This window comes from Ovis canadensis, chromosome 2, assembly GCF_042477335.2.
Source record: "Ovis canadensis isolate MfBH-ARS-UI-01 breed Bighorn chromosome 2, ARS-UI_OviCan_v2, whole genome shotgun sequence".
Taxonomy (NCBI): Eukaryota; Metazoa; Chordata; class Mammalia; order Artiodactyla; family Bovidae; genus Ovis; species Ovis canadensis.
In genome coordinates, this window is record NC_091246.1 from 181,028,234 (window position 1) to 181,040,989 (window position 12,756).

Genomic DNA, 12,756 nt, shown 5'->3' on the forward strand with positions numbered 1-12,756 from the left:
CCTCATCTTACTGAATTTTCAATTTTTTCCTGTGCAATTTTTCCATTGCACAGGAGTATATGATATGGATGTTTTGTTATTTATGGCACTGAATGATCAAATGTTCTCCCTACGTATTTTAATGACCATCATCTCTTAAAAGTCCTTATCAAATGTTCTTACCAGCTACAAAAAGTCCAACAGAATTATGCACTGACTCCCAAACTAACTAGAGACATCTTTGCTAAGCCCAAGTAAGATTCACACTGCTCACCACCCTGGAACTAAGGATCCTGTCTCCAAAGTCTACAGCTTAAAACACATTTCTAATATACATCAGCCAGTCTAAAAACTGATCTTTAAAAACAAAAGTAAACAACCATATCAGAAATTGATTCAAAGAAAAATTGCTAACCCACTGGGCATTTAGTTTAGTCTTTTGGAATCTGTGACTCTCAATGTACTATTTTTAACATACTTACGAATAAACATCATTATCCACAATGATACCTTCAGTCAGGTGAGGCCATGTAGTTGCTAAATGGAGTTCACTGAAACAAAACATGCAATATATATGAAGCTTTAATAATGTATATATACTCTGATTCAACAATTCTACTTCTAGAATTGTATTCTCAGTAAATAACTGGAAATATACCCCAAAAAGTATGCTAAAAATGTTCATGATTTGTAATATAATAAAACTGCAAGCACCTGGTTTAGCAAATGATGGCATATTTATATCAATGTCTGCAAGAAAAAACCATGCTATACATAATAATCAAAAAGTATAAGTAAACGAAATGTTTGTCAGTTGATGAGTTAAGTAAAATGCAGCACTATTCCATAGAACAGTGTATTATATGGCCACAAAAAGCAATGATACACTGATTCACGCTACAATGTGGATCAACCTCTAAAAGATGCTAAGTGAAAATGCCAGATACAAAAGGTCCCATATGGTATAATCCAACCTATATGAAATGTCCAGAAAAGGAAAATCCATATAGGCAAAAAGTACATTAATATCAGTCTAGAGCCAGAGGCTCTAGGGAGACTGGGATGGTGGGGGCAAGAGGTGGGGTAGGGGTGGTGATAGTTAAGAGGCGAGGGGTTTCTTTTTGGGGTAATGAAAATGTTGTGGAATTAGATACTAATGATGGTTGCACAACTCTGAACCCTAAAAACACTAAAGTGTATACTTTAAAATTGTGACTTTTATGGTACGTTGTTATATCTCAATTTTGAAAATATCATTTTTATATAGTTTAGGGATTGGCATACTTTTTCTACAAAGGACCCTCTGGGAAGTATTTTGTGCTTTTTATGGGCCATGTATCAATTGTTTGCTATATTCTTGTTTTTTTCTTTTAAAACCCTCAACAATGTAAAACCACTTTTAGTCCCTTATTGTTGTTTAGTCACTAAGTCGTGTCTCTTTGTGACCCCATGGACTGTAGCCCGCCAGGCTCCTCTGTCCACAGGATTTCCCAGGAAAGAAAACTGGAGTAGGTTGCCATTCCCTTCTCCAAGGGATCTTCCCAACCCAGGAATCTGAGGTAATAATAATAATAGAAATAAAGTACATAATAAATGTCATGTGCTTGAATCATCCTGAAACCATTCCCCACCCTGGTCTTCCATGAACGCCGTTTCTGGTGCCAGAAAGGTTGGGGACAGCTGCTCTCTAAGGCTCTCGGGGTCCATCATCAGGAGGCATTGGTGCAGCTTGACCTTGAGGTTGACCGTCACCAGTCTTCCTTATGAAGGAGATCTGGGAGGGGAAGTCTCACTGTCTCATGAGGTTAGGGAGCATGATTTCCGCTCTAATTTTCTTGGGTTGAGACTTCACCCCCTGAGCCTTTGGTGTGCTTGGGGTGGCTTTCCCTGGTGGAGACCCATGAAGGGTAGATTGGCTAAGAGGCATCAAATTCTGAGCAGATCTGCTGGAAATCTGGTGCAGGCTCTGCTGGAGGCTGAGCAGATCCCTAAGCTCCATTGCATCAGAAGGGGTGCGTGTTGGGAAGGGCATGGGATGAACAAGACCTAACCCCGTGAAGACCATCCACGGTGCATACAGATTCCAGGCACATTCATGGGCTAACTGTAGGGACATCTTTTGGGCTGCAGTTTCACCATCCAGAGTTTAGCCCGTTAAACTATGGTGATTTAGCTCATTATATATATAAAAACAGGCCACTAATCAGATTTGGTCCACAGGTCATAGTTTGCTGACCTCTTTTTATAGATGAAAATTAAATTGCAGAATAACAAGCCACAAAAAAATGTATGATGACATACATTTATAAAATAAATAAAAATACTGCAGAAAAGAGTTACCATACCAGGCCTAACACTGAGAAAGGATTACTTGCAAGGCTAGTCCCTGGTTTGGCATCTGGGAACTTGAATTTCAGGAGGGTTCTTATCATTCCTTGTGCCTAAATTACCTGTGCCAAAAACATGGTTGATGGAAACATCTGGTTTTCTTCTGGTACATGCTAGCCAGAGGAAGCCTACATGACCAGTCTCTGATTAAAACTTCTAAGTGCTGTGCCTCTAGTGAGCTTCCCTGGTAGACAGCCTTTCACACATACTGTCACAATTCATTGCTGGGGGAATTAAACGTGTCCTGTGTGACTACATGGGAAGATGAAGTTTGTCCTTCATTTGCTCTGGACCTCACCCCATATGCCTTTTCCCTTTGCTGATTTTTGCACCATATCCTTTTGCTTAGTAAATAAGCATGAGCACAGCTATATGTTGAGTCCTACAAGTTCTCCTAGCAAGTCAACTTGAGGGTGGTGTTGGGGGGATCGGCTGCATATATACACATAAACACGTACATATACACACTTAATTCATATGAAAAATGGCTGGAAGCACTTATAGCAAGCTGTTGTCCATGATCACCTGTGAGTAGGTGATTATAAATTTAGTGATTTTTTTTCCTCCTGTCTAGATTCTGATCTCACTTGTTATGTTTAGAGAATACAGAAGTCAAAAGAGTCAATTACTTCATTTTTCTGCTCTTCGGTGATGCTTGACTAACTGGCAACTGCAGTCTGAGAATCTGAATCTGTAAGCACAGTTAGGAATTCACAGTGGGCCAGGACTCCAAAACAATGCAGTGTAACCCGGGTTATGAACCAGACAACTAGGCAGGCTTGGCTCAAGGCTATTTTCTGAGCCTGGTTCTACAATGGTCCCAATTAAACATTTGAGTTACTAAGTATCTATCCAATAAACTGATTTTTTGCTTGAATTAGAGTTGACTATTACAGTTTGCAACTAGACAATGTGACTACTAAACATAGGGTTTTTGCCCATTTTTACATTTTTTTTGCACTGAACATGAATTTATTATTCATAATAAAATTAAGGTAAAAAATGACCACAAATAATACGTGATATCATATTGTTTAAATGATTAGAATGATTTGAAGGGGATGACCCAGAGAGATGTTATGGGGAGGGAGGTAGGAGGGGGGGTTCATGTTTGGGAATGCATGTAAGAATTAAAGATTTTAAAATTTAAAAAATAAAAAACTAAAATAAAATTTAAAAATAAAATAAAAAAAAATAAAAGAAATTCATAAATAAACTCAAAAAAATAAACAAAAAAAAACTATACACTACTGAATTTTTTAAAGTATGAACCTCAAATTCAATTCCTAAGCTTTTATGATTAAGTCCTCTCCTCTCCCTCTAACTATAGAAAAATTTCTTTGACAATGAGACAAGATAATGAAAAAGGCTCTTCATTTCCTCTTTCACTATTAAAGATGCCTTTTCAAAAGCACTGTGCCCACAATATTTGCTAATCAGTCTGATTTAAATTGTGTGCCACACGCACCATCTTAGCCTCAACTTATTTCTGTGTCCTTCAATCACTTGTTCCTTTGCTGACTGACTCCTCATCACGATATAGATTTGGAAGAAATATTTAATAATTAAAATCTTCACACTTCTATCAGATCAGTTTATTGCTCTCCCCCTAAAATCTTCTCTAAGTAAAATTCAAATAAACGACCCCACTGGAGCCACAATTGTATCTGTATCCACCCCCGCAGCGTTTCTTGCTTGCTCACTGCATTCTAGCCGTGACAGCCACCTTTCAGTTCCTTCAGTAGACTTCCCAAGCTCTTTCCCGCATTAAGGTGCTTTGCACAGGCTCTTCCCTGCACCTGGAATAGTCGTTCTCTCATTCTCTGCCTGGCTAAATTCTTCCCTAATTGAGACTCAGAGTAAATACCCTTTCCCTTGAGAAAACTTTACTGATGGCATACAAATCTAAACTAGTCACTCATTTTACTGTCAATACTTTCTATACTTTTCCTTCAAATTATTCCATGATTTATAATTCTAAGTTTACTTAGGTGATTAGTTCATCTATTTTATTTAATTAGACTACAAATGCCGAGAAGGAAGAATCTGTCAGTTTTACTTACTTCAGGATCTTCCTCTTAGCACAGTGTCTGGCACATATAATAAATAGCAATTTTTAAAAGATATCCACTTTACTGTCTCCCTTAAGTGATTTTAAGTTAGAAGTATTATTATTTCTACATTTAAGTGAAAGTATTAAAGAAGGCAAAAGGAGAAGAGGGTAGCCGAGAATGAGATGGCTAGATAGCATCACTGACTTAATGAACATGATGAATTTGAGCAAACTCCAGGACATAGTGAAGGACAGGGAAGCCTGGAGTGCTGCAGTCAATGAGGTCGCAGAGTAGGACACAATTTAGCAACTGAACGACAAAATGTGAATATATATATATTTTAAAATAACCAAATAGTTTAACAAATTAGATAGTTTTTATATAAGCACTGTTTATATTTTCCAAATATTTTGCTATCAGTGATGAAGTTTTCCAACCCCTACCTTTTCTCATGAAACAGTTGTTTTTATTCTTTTTTTTAAGTTCAGTAGCTCTTCTAGAAAAGCAATTGGGTAACCTATAAGGTCATCTTTGTGTCTCTTATTTAAGTCTTAATTGTGAAAAAGTGGCCAGGAAAAATGCAAAAAATTGTTAACTCTGGGTGATGGACACATGAAAATTTGTGTTATATGACAATGTCTGTGCTTTTCAATATTTAAAATGTTTCCCCAAAGTAGGTCAAGAATCACTTCTATAAGGAAGAGATTCCTTATACATTAAGTGTATTAATATACACTTAATTACATTAATGTATTAATGTGATTATTGTATATTACTTTATATTATATATTATATTATATTGATGTATTATATCAATATATACTTAATACATGAGGAGACATTACTTTGCCAACAAAGGTCCATCTAGTCAAGGCTATGGTTTTTCCAGTAGTCATGTATGGATATGAGAGTTGGACTGTGAAGAAGGCTGAGTGCCGAAGAATTGATGCTTTTGAACTGCAGTGTTGGAGAAGACTCTTGAGAGTCCCTTGGACTGCAAGGAGATCCAACCAGTCCATTTGGAAGGAGATCAGTCCTGGGTGTTCTTTGGAAGGAATGATGCTGAAGCTGAAACTCCAGTACTTTGGCCACCTCATGCGAAGAGTTGACTCACTGGAAAAGTCTCTGATGCTGGGAGGGATTGGGGGCAGGAGGAGAAGGGGACGACAGAGGATGAGATGGCTGGATGGCATCACTGACTTGATGGACATGAGTCTGAGTGAACTCTAGGAGTTGGTGATGGACAGGGAGGCCTGGCGTGCTGCAATTCATGGAGTCGCAAAGAGTCGGACACAACTGAGTGACTGAACTGAACTGAACTGAATACATGAAGTGTATTATATATGTTTTACATATTACTTTAAAGCCTCTTTTACTTCTTAAGTTACAGAGGAAAAAAAAAAGATGGACAGATTATTACACGTAGGTCTCTATTTCCAGCACTACATTCATTCCAGGAGGTTGCAGTATTATAAAACACAGTAACATCAATATCAAATAGAATTTTTAAAGTCCCATAATTCAAATGATATCATGAAAGTCACACCTAATGGGATCTTCACAGGCACCAAACGGTAACTTGCCAAATTCCAGGCCTCCCACTTCTCCTCCTACAAGGGCATCTATATCTAAAGAAAAAAAAATTTCCACAAGATTAGCCAAAAGCAGAAAATAAAGAATTTAAATTTAGTTATGTCAACCTTTTGAGAGATTATAGATTTAAAACCATCTACATTAAGACACAGCAAGTTAGAGAGCAAGCTGTCAGATATTAGACTTCTTCCAAGAATGTTAGAGTAAAAAAACAAGGAAAGTTATAGTAAAAGGATACATTTAATTCCTGTTTGTAAAGTGCTGTATTCAAGCCTGCATTCTAAATTTTACCCTTCTGAAACAGTCCTTAAATACTATTCAAGAGAATATTATTCTTGTAAATTTAAAAGATTTTCTAGGTATGTGATTAATGTTATCTAAAAGAACAATTAAATAAGTATTAAAAAATTTAATCATCAATCTACATTCATCAGTTTTGCTATTACTAATTTCAGAATAGCCCAAATTAGTCATCATTAATAAAACTTTAAGCTGACAGTACATGGAAGTATCTGAAGCATAGAAAAGAATTTCCATTCCATTATGAATGGTATCTGAGATTAGAGGAAAATTTAGAAGGTAAATCACCCATTAGTTTCATCCCTCTTGGAGAATAAACACTTCTCAAAGACGTCAAAAAGATTTGTCTTCAAAGTAATACAAATGGTTGTTTTTAATTATTCACACAACACTGTGAATTACTAAAGTCTACTGTTAAGTTATGAACACTTACAGATACACTAAAATCATGCTGGACAAATACCTACACCCTAACTAAATTATTAAAATTAGCATTAAATATGGTTCAATTACTTGAGTCAGTAAATTTTCTCAAATCAATTCATTCCATTTTTTCAACTAAAGAATGCTTACAACAGAGATCAAAATAACTAGTTTTATTATAAAATGTGAATTAAAGAACTTCAAAATTTATAATAAGCACATGTTTAAAATCAGTGAGCCAGGGCTTCCACGGTGGCTCAGTGGTGAAGAATCCACCTACCAGTGTGCAGGAGGCACTGGTTTGATCCCTGATCTGGGAAGATCCCACGTGCCACAGAGCAACTAAGCCTGTGTGCCACAATAAGAGAAGGCACCACAAGTAAAAAGGAGCCCTGCCTCGCCACAACCAGAGGAAAATCTGAGCAGCAACCAAGACCCAGCACAGTCGAAAATATTTTTTTAAAAAACTTAGCAAGCTAAAAATTATTACTGGACTATACCTGTATAAAATTTTAATTAAATTAAAAGGTGAAAAGCAACATTGTAGAATCCAAGGATGATGCGACTTGGAGTTTGACCAGGATTTAAATGTGAACGTCAGCACTTGGTGACCATGTCACCTTGAGTCAGTTACTTTTGTTTTCTAAGAAAAATAATACTTGTCTCATAGAGTGAAGTGAAGTGAAGTGAAATGAAAGTCATTCAGTCGTGTCCGACTCTTTGCAACCTCATGGACTGTATAGTCCATGGAATTCTCCAGGCCAGAATACTGGAGTGGGTAGCCTTTCTCTTCTCCAGGGGATCTTCCCAACCCAGGGATCAAACCCAGGTCTCCCACATTGCAGGTGGATTCTTTACCAGCTGAGTCACAAGGGAAGCACAAGAATACTGGAGTGGGTAGCCTATCGCTTCTCCAGTGATCTTCCTGACCCAGGAATCAAACCGCGGTCTCCTGCATTGCAGGTGGATTCTTTACCAACTGAGCTATGAGGGAAGCCCCACTTGTCTCATAAGTAAATGAGAATTACATGAAACAGTACATAAAATGCACAGTGTCTAGCCCATATTATATGTTCAGTCTCTTCCCTTTAAAAGGGAAAATATTAAAAATTTATGTGACTTTCAACCCACTGAGGAAGAAGTTAATATTTTAATACTCATTTTTAAAAACTTGCAACAGAACATTAACAAAGGCCTTATTGGCAATCAGAATTATAATGTTAAGATTCTGATTTCTTGGACTTCTTAGATCATCAACAGACCATACTATCTGGGGATATCATTAAAAACTGACTATTATTAGAATGACTTTTGAAAAAAGGAAAAGGAAGGCTGGAACTGAAAACTTCAAAACTAGAAGCCAACTATAAACTGTCTGGTGGGTATTGTTTAAGAACTAAAATTACTAAAACAAACATTTGAGTCTTCTAATATAAATCTCAGTTTAAGCTTTAATTTCCCTCTGCTATAGTTTAGATGCAGTTCTCTTATCAGACATTAAGAATTTCAAATTATTCAGTGGTATTATAAAATAGTAGTAGTAAATATAACCACCAAAAGCTAAATGTACTACATTAACTTTAGCATCATCCTAAAACTATCAATTTACTATTTTCAATCTTATAAAAACCAACCAACCACTTGGAACAAAAATAAACAGTAAAGAATATTATTTTATTATAATGTAATTCTCTCTGAGGGAGGTAGAATGAAAAATGTTTTCAGGCTAATAAAATCCTTCTATGATTTATAAGTTGATACTAAATTTCTTACTAGATATACTTGAATATAATTACACTTATATGTGAGAGAAAATATGCAGGAACTTAAACCTCACTTACTTAGGCTAAATGTACACCAGGCTGAGTTTCCTAAAACTTAGGTAATGTCTGTTTATATCTGTGTCCCTGGCAGACACAAATTTATAGGCTAAAAATTAATGACTACTAAATGAATCAGTGGAAATAGTGTCAGACTTTATTTTTTTGGGCTCCAAAATCACTGCAGATGGTGACTGCAGCCATGAAATTAAAAGACGCTTACTCCTTAGAAGAAAAGTTATGACCAACCTAGATAGCATATTCAAAAGCAGGGACGTTACTTTGCCAACAAAGGTCAGTCTAGCCAAGGCTATGGTTTTTCCAGCCGTCATGTATGGATGTGAGAATTAGACTGTGAAGAAAGCTGAGCGCCGAAGAATTGATGCTTTTGAACTGTGGTATTGGAGAAGACTCTTGAGAGTCCCTTGGACTGCAAGCAGATCCAACCAGTCCATTCTAAAGGAGATCAGTCCTGGGTGCTCTTTGGAAAGACTGATGCTAAAGCTGGAACTCCAATACTTCGGCCACCTTATGCGAAGAGTTGACTCATTGGAAATGACCCTGATGCTGGGAGGGATTGGCGGCAGGAGGAGAAGGGGACGACAGAGGATGAGATGGCTGGATGGCATCACTGACTCGATGGACATGAGTCTGAGTGAACTCCAGGAGTTGGTGATGGACAGGGAGGCCTGGCATGCTCCAGTTCATGGGGTCACAAAGAGTCGGACATGACTGAGCGACTGAACTGAACTGAAATGAATCTGTACATCAATGGCTAAGTAGGTAAAATGATTTTCATTAATTTTTATAAAAACACGAGTTAAAGTAAAATATTCTACAGCTCTTCCTAGCATATGTGTATATATACATTTTTTTCCTTTTCTGCTTTCCTTATTTAGCCCTCTTCTTCAAACTCTACTCTCTATAAGGTTCTGTGCACGTCTGTTCTCAGCATAGGAGAGAGGTTTCTCTTCTTATATTCTGAAAGCAGACATTTTAATCATTCATTACGTACTAATTTTCAGCACACAATGTTCCACAGCAAGGGAATGCTTTATAAATAATATTTTTTTCAAAGACAGATTGTCAAGTAGAGAGTAACTGACAATTAGAGTAACTGTCTAGGGTAATTCTAGAGTTGTCTCTAGAAAAACCTACAATTTTCAAGAGCAAAAAAAGTGATAAGGGCAATGAAATTAGCAATACTATATACATTAAAAATGAGTTACAAATATTTCAAATACTTCAAACACACTGTTAAATACTTTTAATTTCTGAACATAGTTCTAAATTATCTCACCCGGAGGTTGCTGAGGCCAAAAATACTGCTGCCAATCCTGAAGAACATAGGTAAACCGTATAGCAATATTAACTGGAGGCAATGGAGTTAAAGGACATCCCTAAGAAGTAAATGCAAAGACAATACCATGAAATGTTAGTACCCTTGTAATACCAGACACAAATTTCAAACTACTGAAATAGATGAATTACTACCTTTATGACATGGGGATTTTCAGGTTATAGTGTTAGATATGGCACACATAAACCATCCATAAAAAAATGTATGTATGACATTCTATCCATTAAAAAGGAAAACTAAGTCACTGAAGTTATTAGAGCCAAAGGTGCGGAATTTAGGAAATCATTTTCATAGGGGAAATTCTCACAGCCTAAAACTTCAAGAGATAAATTAATGCCAGAGAACAAATTACATTAAAATAAAGCTGCTTAACTCTTTGACATGAATCATAGCAAGATCCTCCATGACCCATCTCCTAGAGTAATGGAAATAAAACAAAAATAAACAAAAGGGACCAAATTAAACTTAACAGCTTTTGTACAATAAAGGAAAGTACAAGCAAGGTGAAAAGACAACCCTCAGAATGGGAGAAAATAATAGCAAAGGATACAACTAAAAGAGGATTAATCCCCAAACTATACAAGCAGCTCATGCAGCTCAATACCAGCAAAAGAAACAATCCAGTCAAAACCTGGGCAGAATATCTAAACAGACATGTCTCCAAAGAAGACATACAGAGGGCCAACAAACACATGAGAAGATGCTCACCATCACACACTGTTAGAGAAACGCACATCAAAACCACAATGAGGTGTCATCTTACACCAGTCAGAATGGCCATCATCAGAAAGTCTACAAACAATAAATGCTGGAGAGGGTGTGGAGAAAAGGGAACCCTCATGCACCATTGGCAGGAATGCAAATTGATAACAGCCACTATAGAAAACAGTATAGAGATTCCTTAAAAAACTAGGAATAAAACTACTATACGAACCAGCAATCCCACTACTGGGCATATACCCTCAGGAAACCATAACTGAAAAAGACACAGGTACCCCAATGTTCACTGCAGTACTACGTACAATAGCTAGGATATGGAGGCAACCTAGATGTCCATCAACAGATGAATGGATACAGAAGTTGTGGTACATATACACAATGGAATATTACTCAGCTATAAAAAGGAGCACATGAGTCAGTTCTAATGAGGTGGATTAATCTAGACCCTATTATACAGAGTGAAGTCAGAAAGACAGATTTTGTATGTTAACGCATATATATGAAATCTAGAAAGATGGTACTGATGATCCTATTTATAGAGCAGCAAAGGAGACAGCCATAAAGAACAGAATTTTGGTCACAGTGGGAAGACTTGAGAGAGTAGTGCTGAAACATATAAATGACCAAATGTACAATAGCTAACCAGTAGGAATTTGCTGTATGATGCAGGAAACCCAAAGCCAGTGCTCTGTGACAGTCTAGAGGGGTAGGATGGGGAGGGAGTGGGGAGGAAGGTTTAAGAGGGAGGGGACATGTGTATGCCTGTGGCTGATTCATGTTGATGTACGGCTGAAACCATCACTATATAGTAAAGTAATTATCCTCCAATTAAAAATAAATTTTTTTTAAAAAGAAATAAACTTTCAAAAGAAAAGCTGTTTAAACTACTACCAGGAAGAGATATTACATTTATTAAGTAAAATACTATTTCAAAATATCTTATACAATTTTAATTACACAAATATAATTTCTTGCTAGTCTCTTCAGCCATGTTGAATGTAAAAGAAAAAATGTGACTCATTTTTTAAATAAAGTAAAATTGCTATAAAATGTAAAACTAGGTTTAAGATGTCTTTTTCCCTTTGAAATAAAAATAAACTCAAAGCCAGTCTTGAATATTTTATTAAAATGTTAAGACTGTGACAAATGGTCACTCATGCAAAATAGTTTATATTAATGAATCAGAAAATTAAGATCTATCTTTATACTCATTAATAATAATAAAAATTAATAATATCCAAACATCTCATGATCTCAGCTTCCCTTAATAATGGTTAAGCTATATTAATGTGGAATAGGAATTAAATATGTATAGGCATGACCTAGTGAGCTTGTGAAAATGTAGATTCAACAATATCCTGCATATCTACCCAGTTTCCAGGTGTTTCTGATACTGCTGGTCAGAATAACATAGACCCTTTAGCTCAGCATCAGTAGCTATAAATGTCATTACTAACTTTAACTGAACACAAACTCAATCTCAAGACAGCTGCCAAAAAAAAGGGAGCTAATTCAGTTTTGGGCTGCTGTGTCCTATAGAAGCAAGGTAAGATTCTAGCTGGTCAGAAATAATTACGTTTTACTTAGGTTTAGGTACCAAATGAGCATTCACCAGTCATTCTAGACCAGTAATGATCTAGAAACCATAATGAGGTCACTTTGACACATAACCTCTGCTCCAGTCACATAGCAATGTTGGCAAATACAAAAAGAGATGACCAAAAAGAAACAGCCAGGATCAAACATGACTTAATTATCTTCACGGTCCCTAGAAAAGGTATAGAAAAGGTACAGAAAACTAAAAGTATGAAGTGGGACCCAAGACACATGCTTGCTAAATTCCAGAAGACAGCCAGGATTATGGACTGCATTAAATGGATCCAAAAGTACTCAGCCCAGACTGAGGGTACTACAAGACTCTCTGCTTAAGGCAGACATATGGACAGAGTACTCTAGCTTGGGGTAGTGGCTGTGCTGGAAGGTATCAGGCTAGAAAAAATTGTGTGATCCTATGATCCAAGCATCCAGGCTTCCTTGGTGGCTCAGGGGTTAAAGCGTCTGCCTGCAATGTGGAAGACCTGGGTTCGATCCCTGGGTCGGGAAGATCCCCTGGAGAAGG

General features: G+C 36.8%; 1 protein-coding gene across 2 annotated transcripts in view; it reads right to left on the bottom strand.

Moving 5' to 3' along the window:
- The window catches only part of RAB3GAP1 (RAB3 GTPase activating protein catalytic subunit 1), a 122,884-nt gene that overhangs the window by 41,974 nt on the left and 68,154 nt on the right, over positions 1 to 12,756 (bottom strand). For both annotated transcript variants that reach the window (XM_069577717.1, XM_069577716.1), the window contains 3 exons: positions 9,858 to 9,957; positions 5,968 to 6,049; positions 462 to 530 (listed from right to left, as the gene is read on the bottom strand). In XM_069577717.1, the coding sequence (XP_069433818.1) occupies positions 462 to 530; positions 5,968 to 6,049; positions 9,858 to 9,957 (251 nt within the window). The remainder of the gene's footprint in view (positions 1 to 461; positions 531 to 5,967; positions 6,050 to 9,857; positions 9,958 to 12,756) is intronic.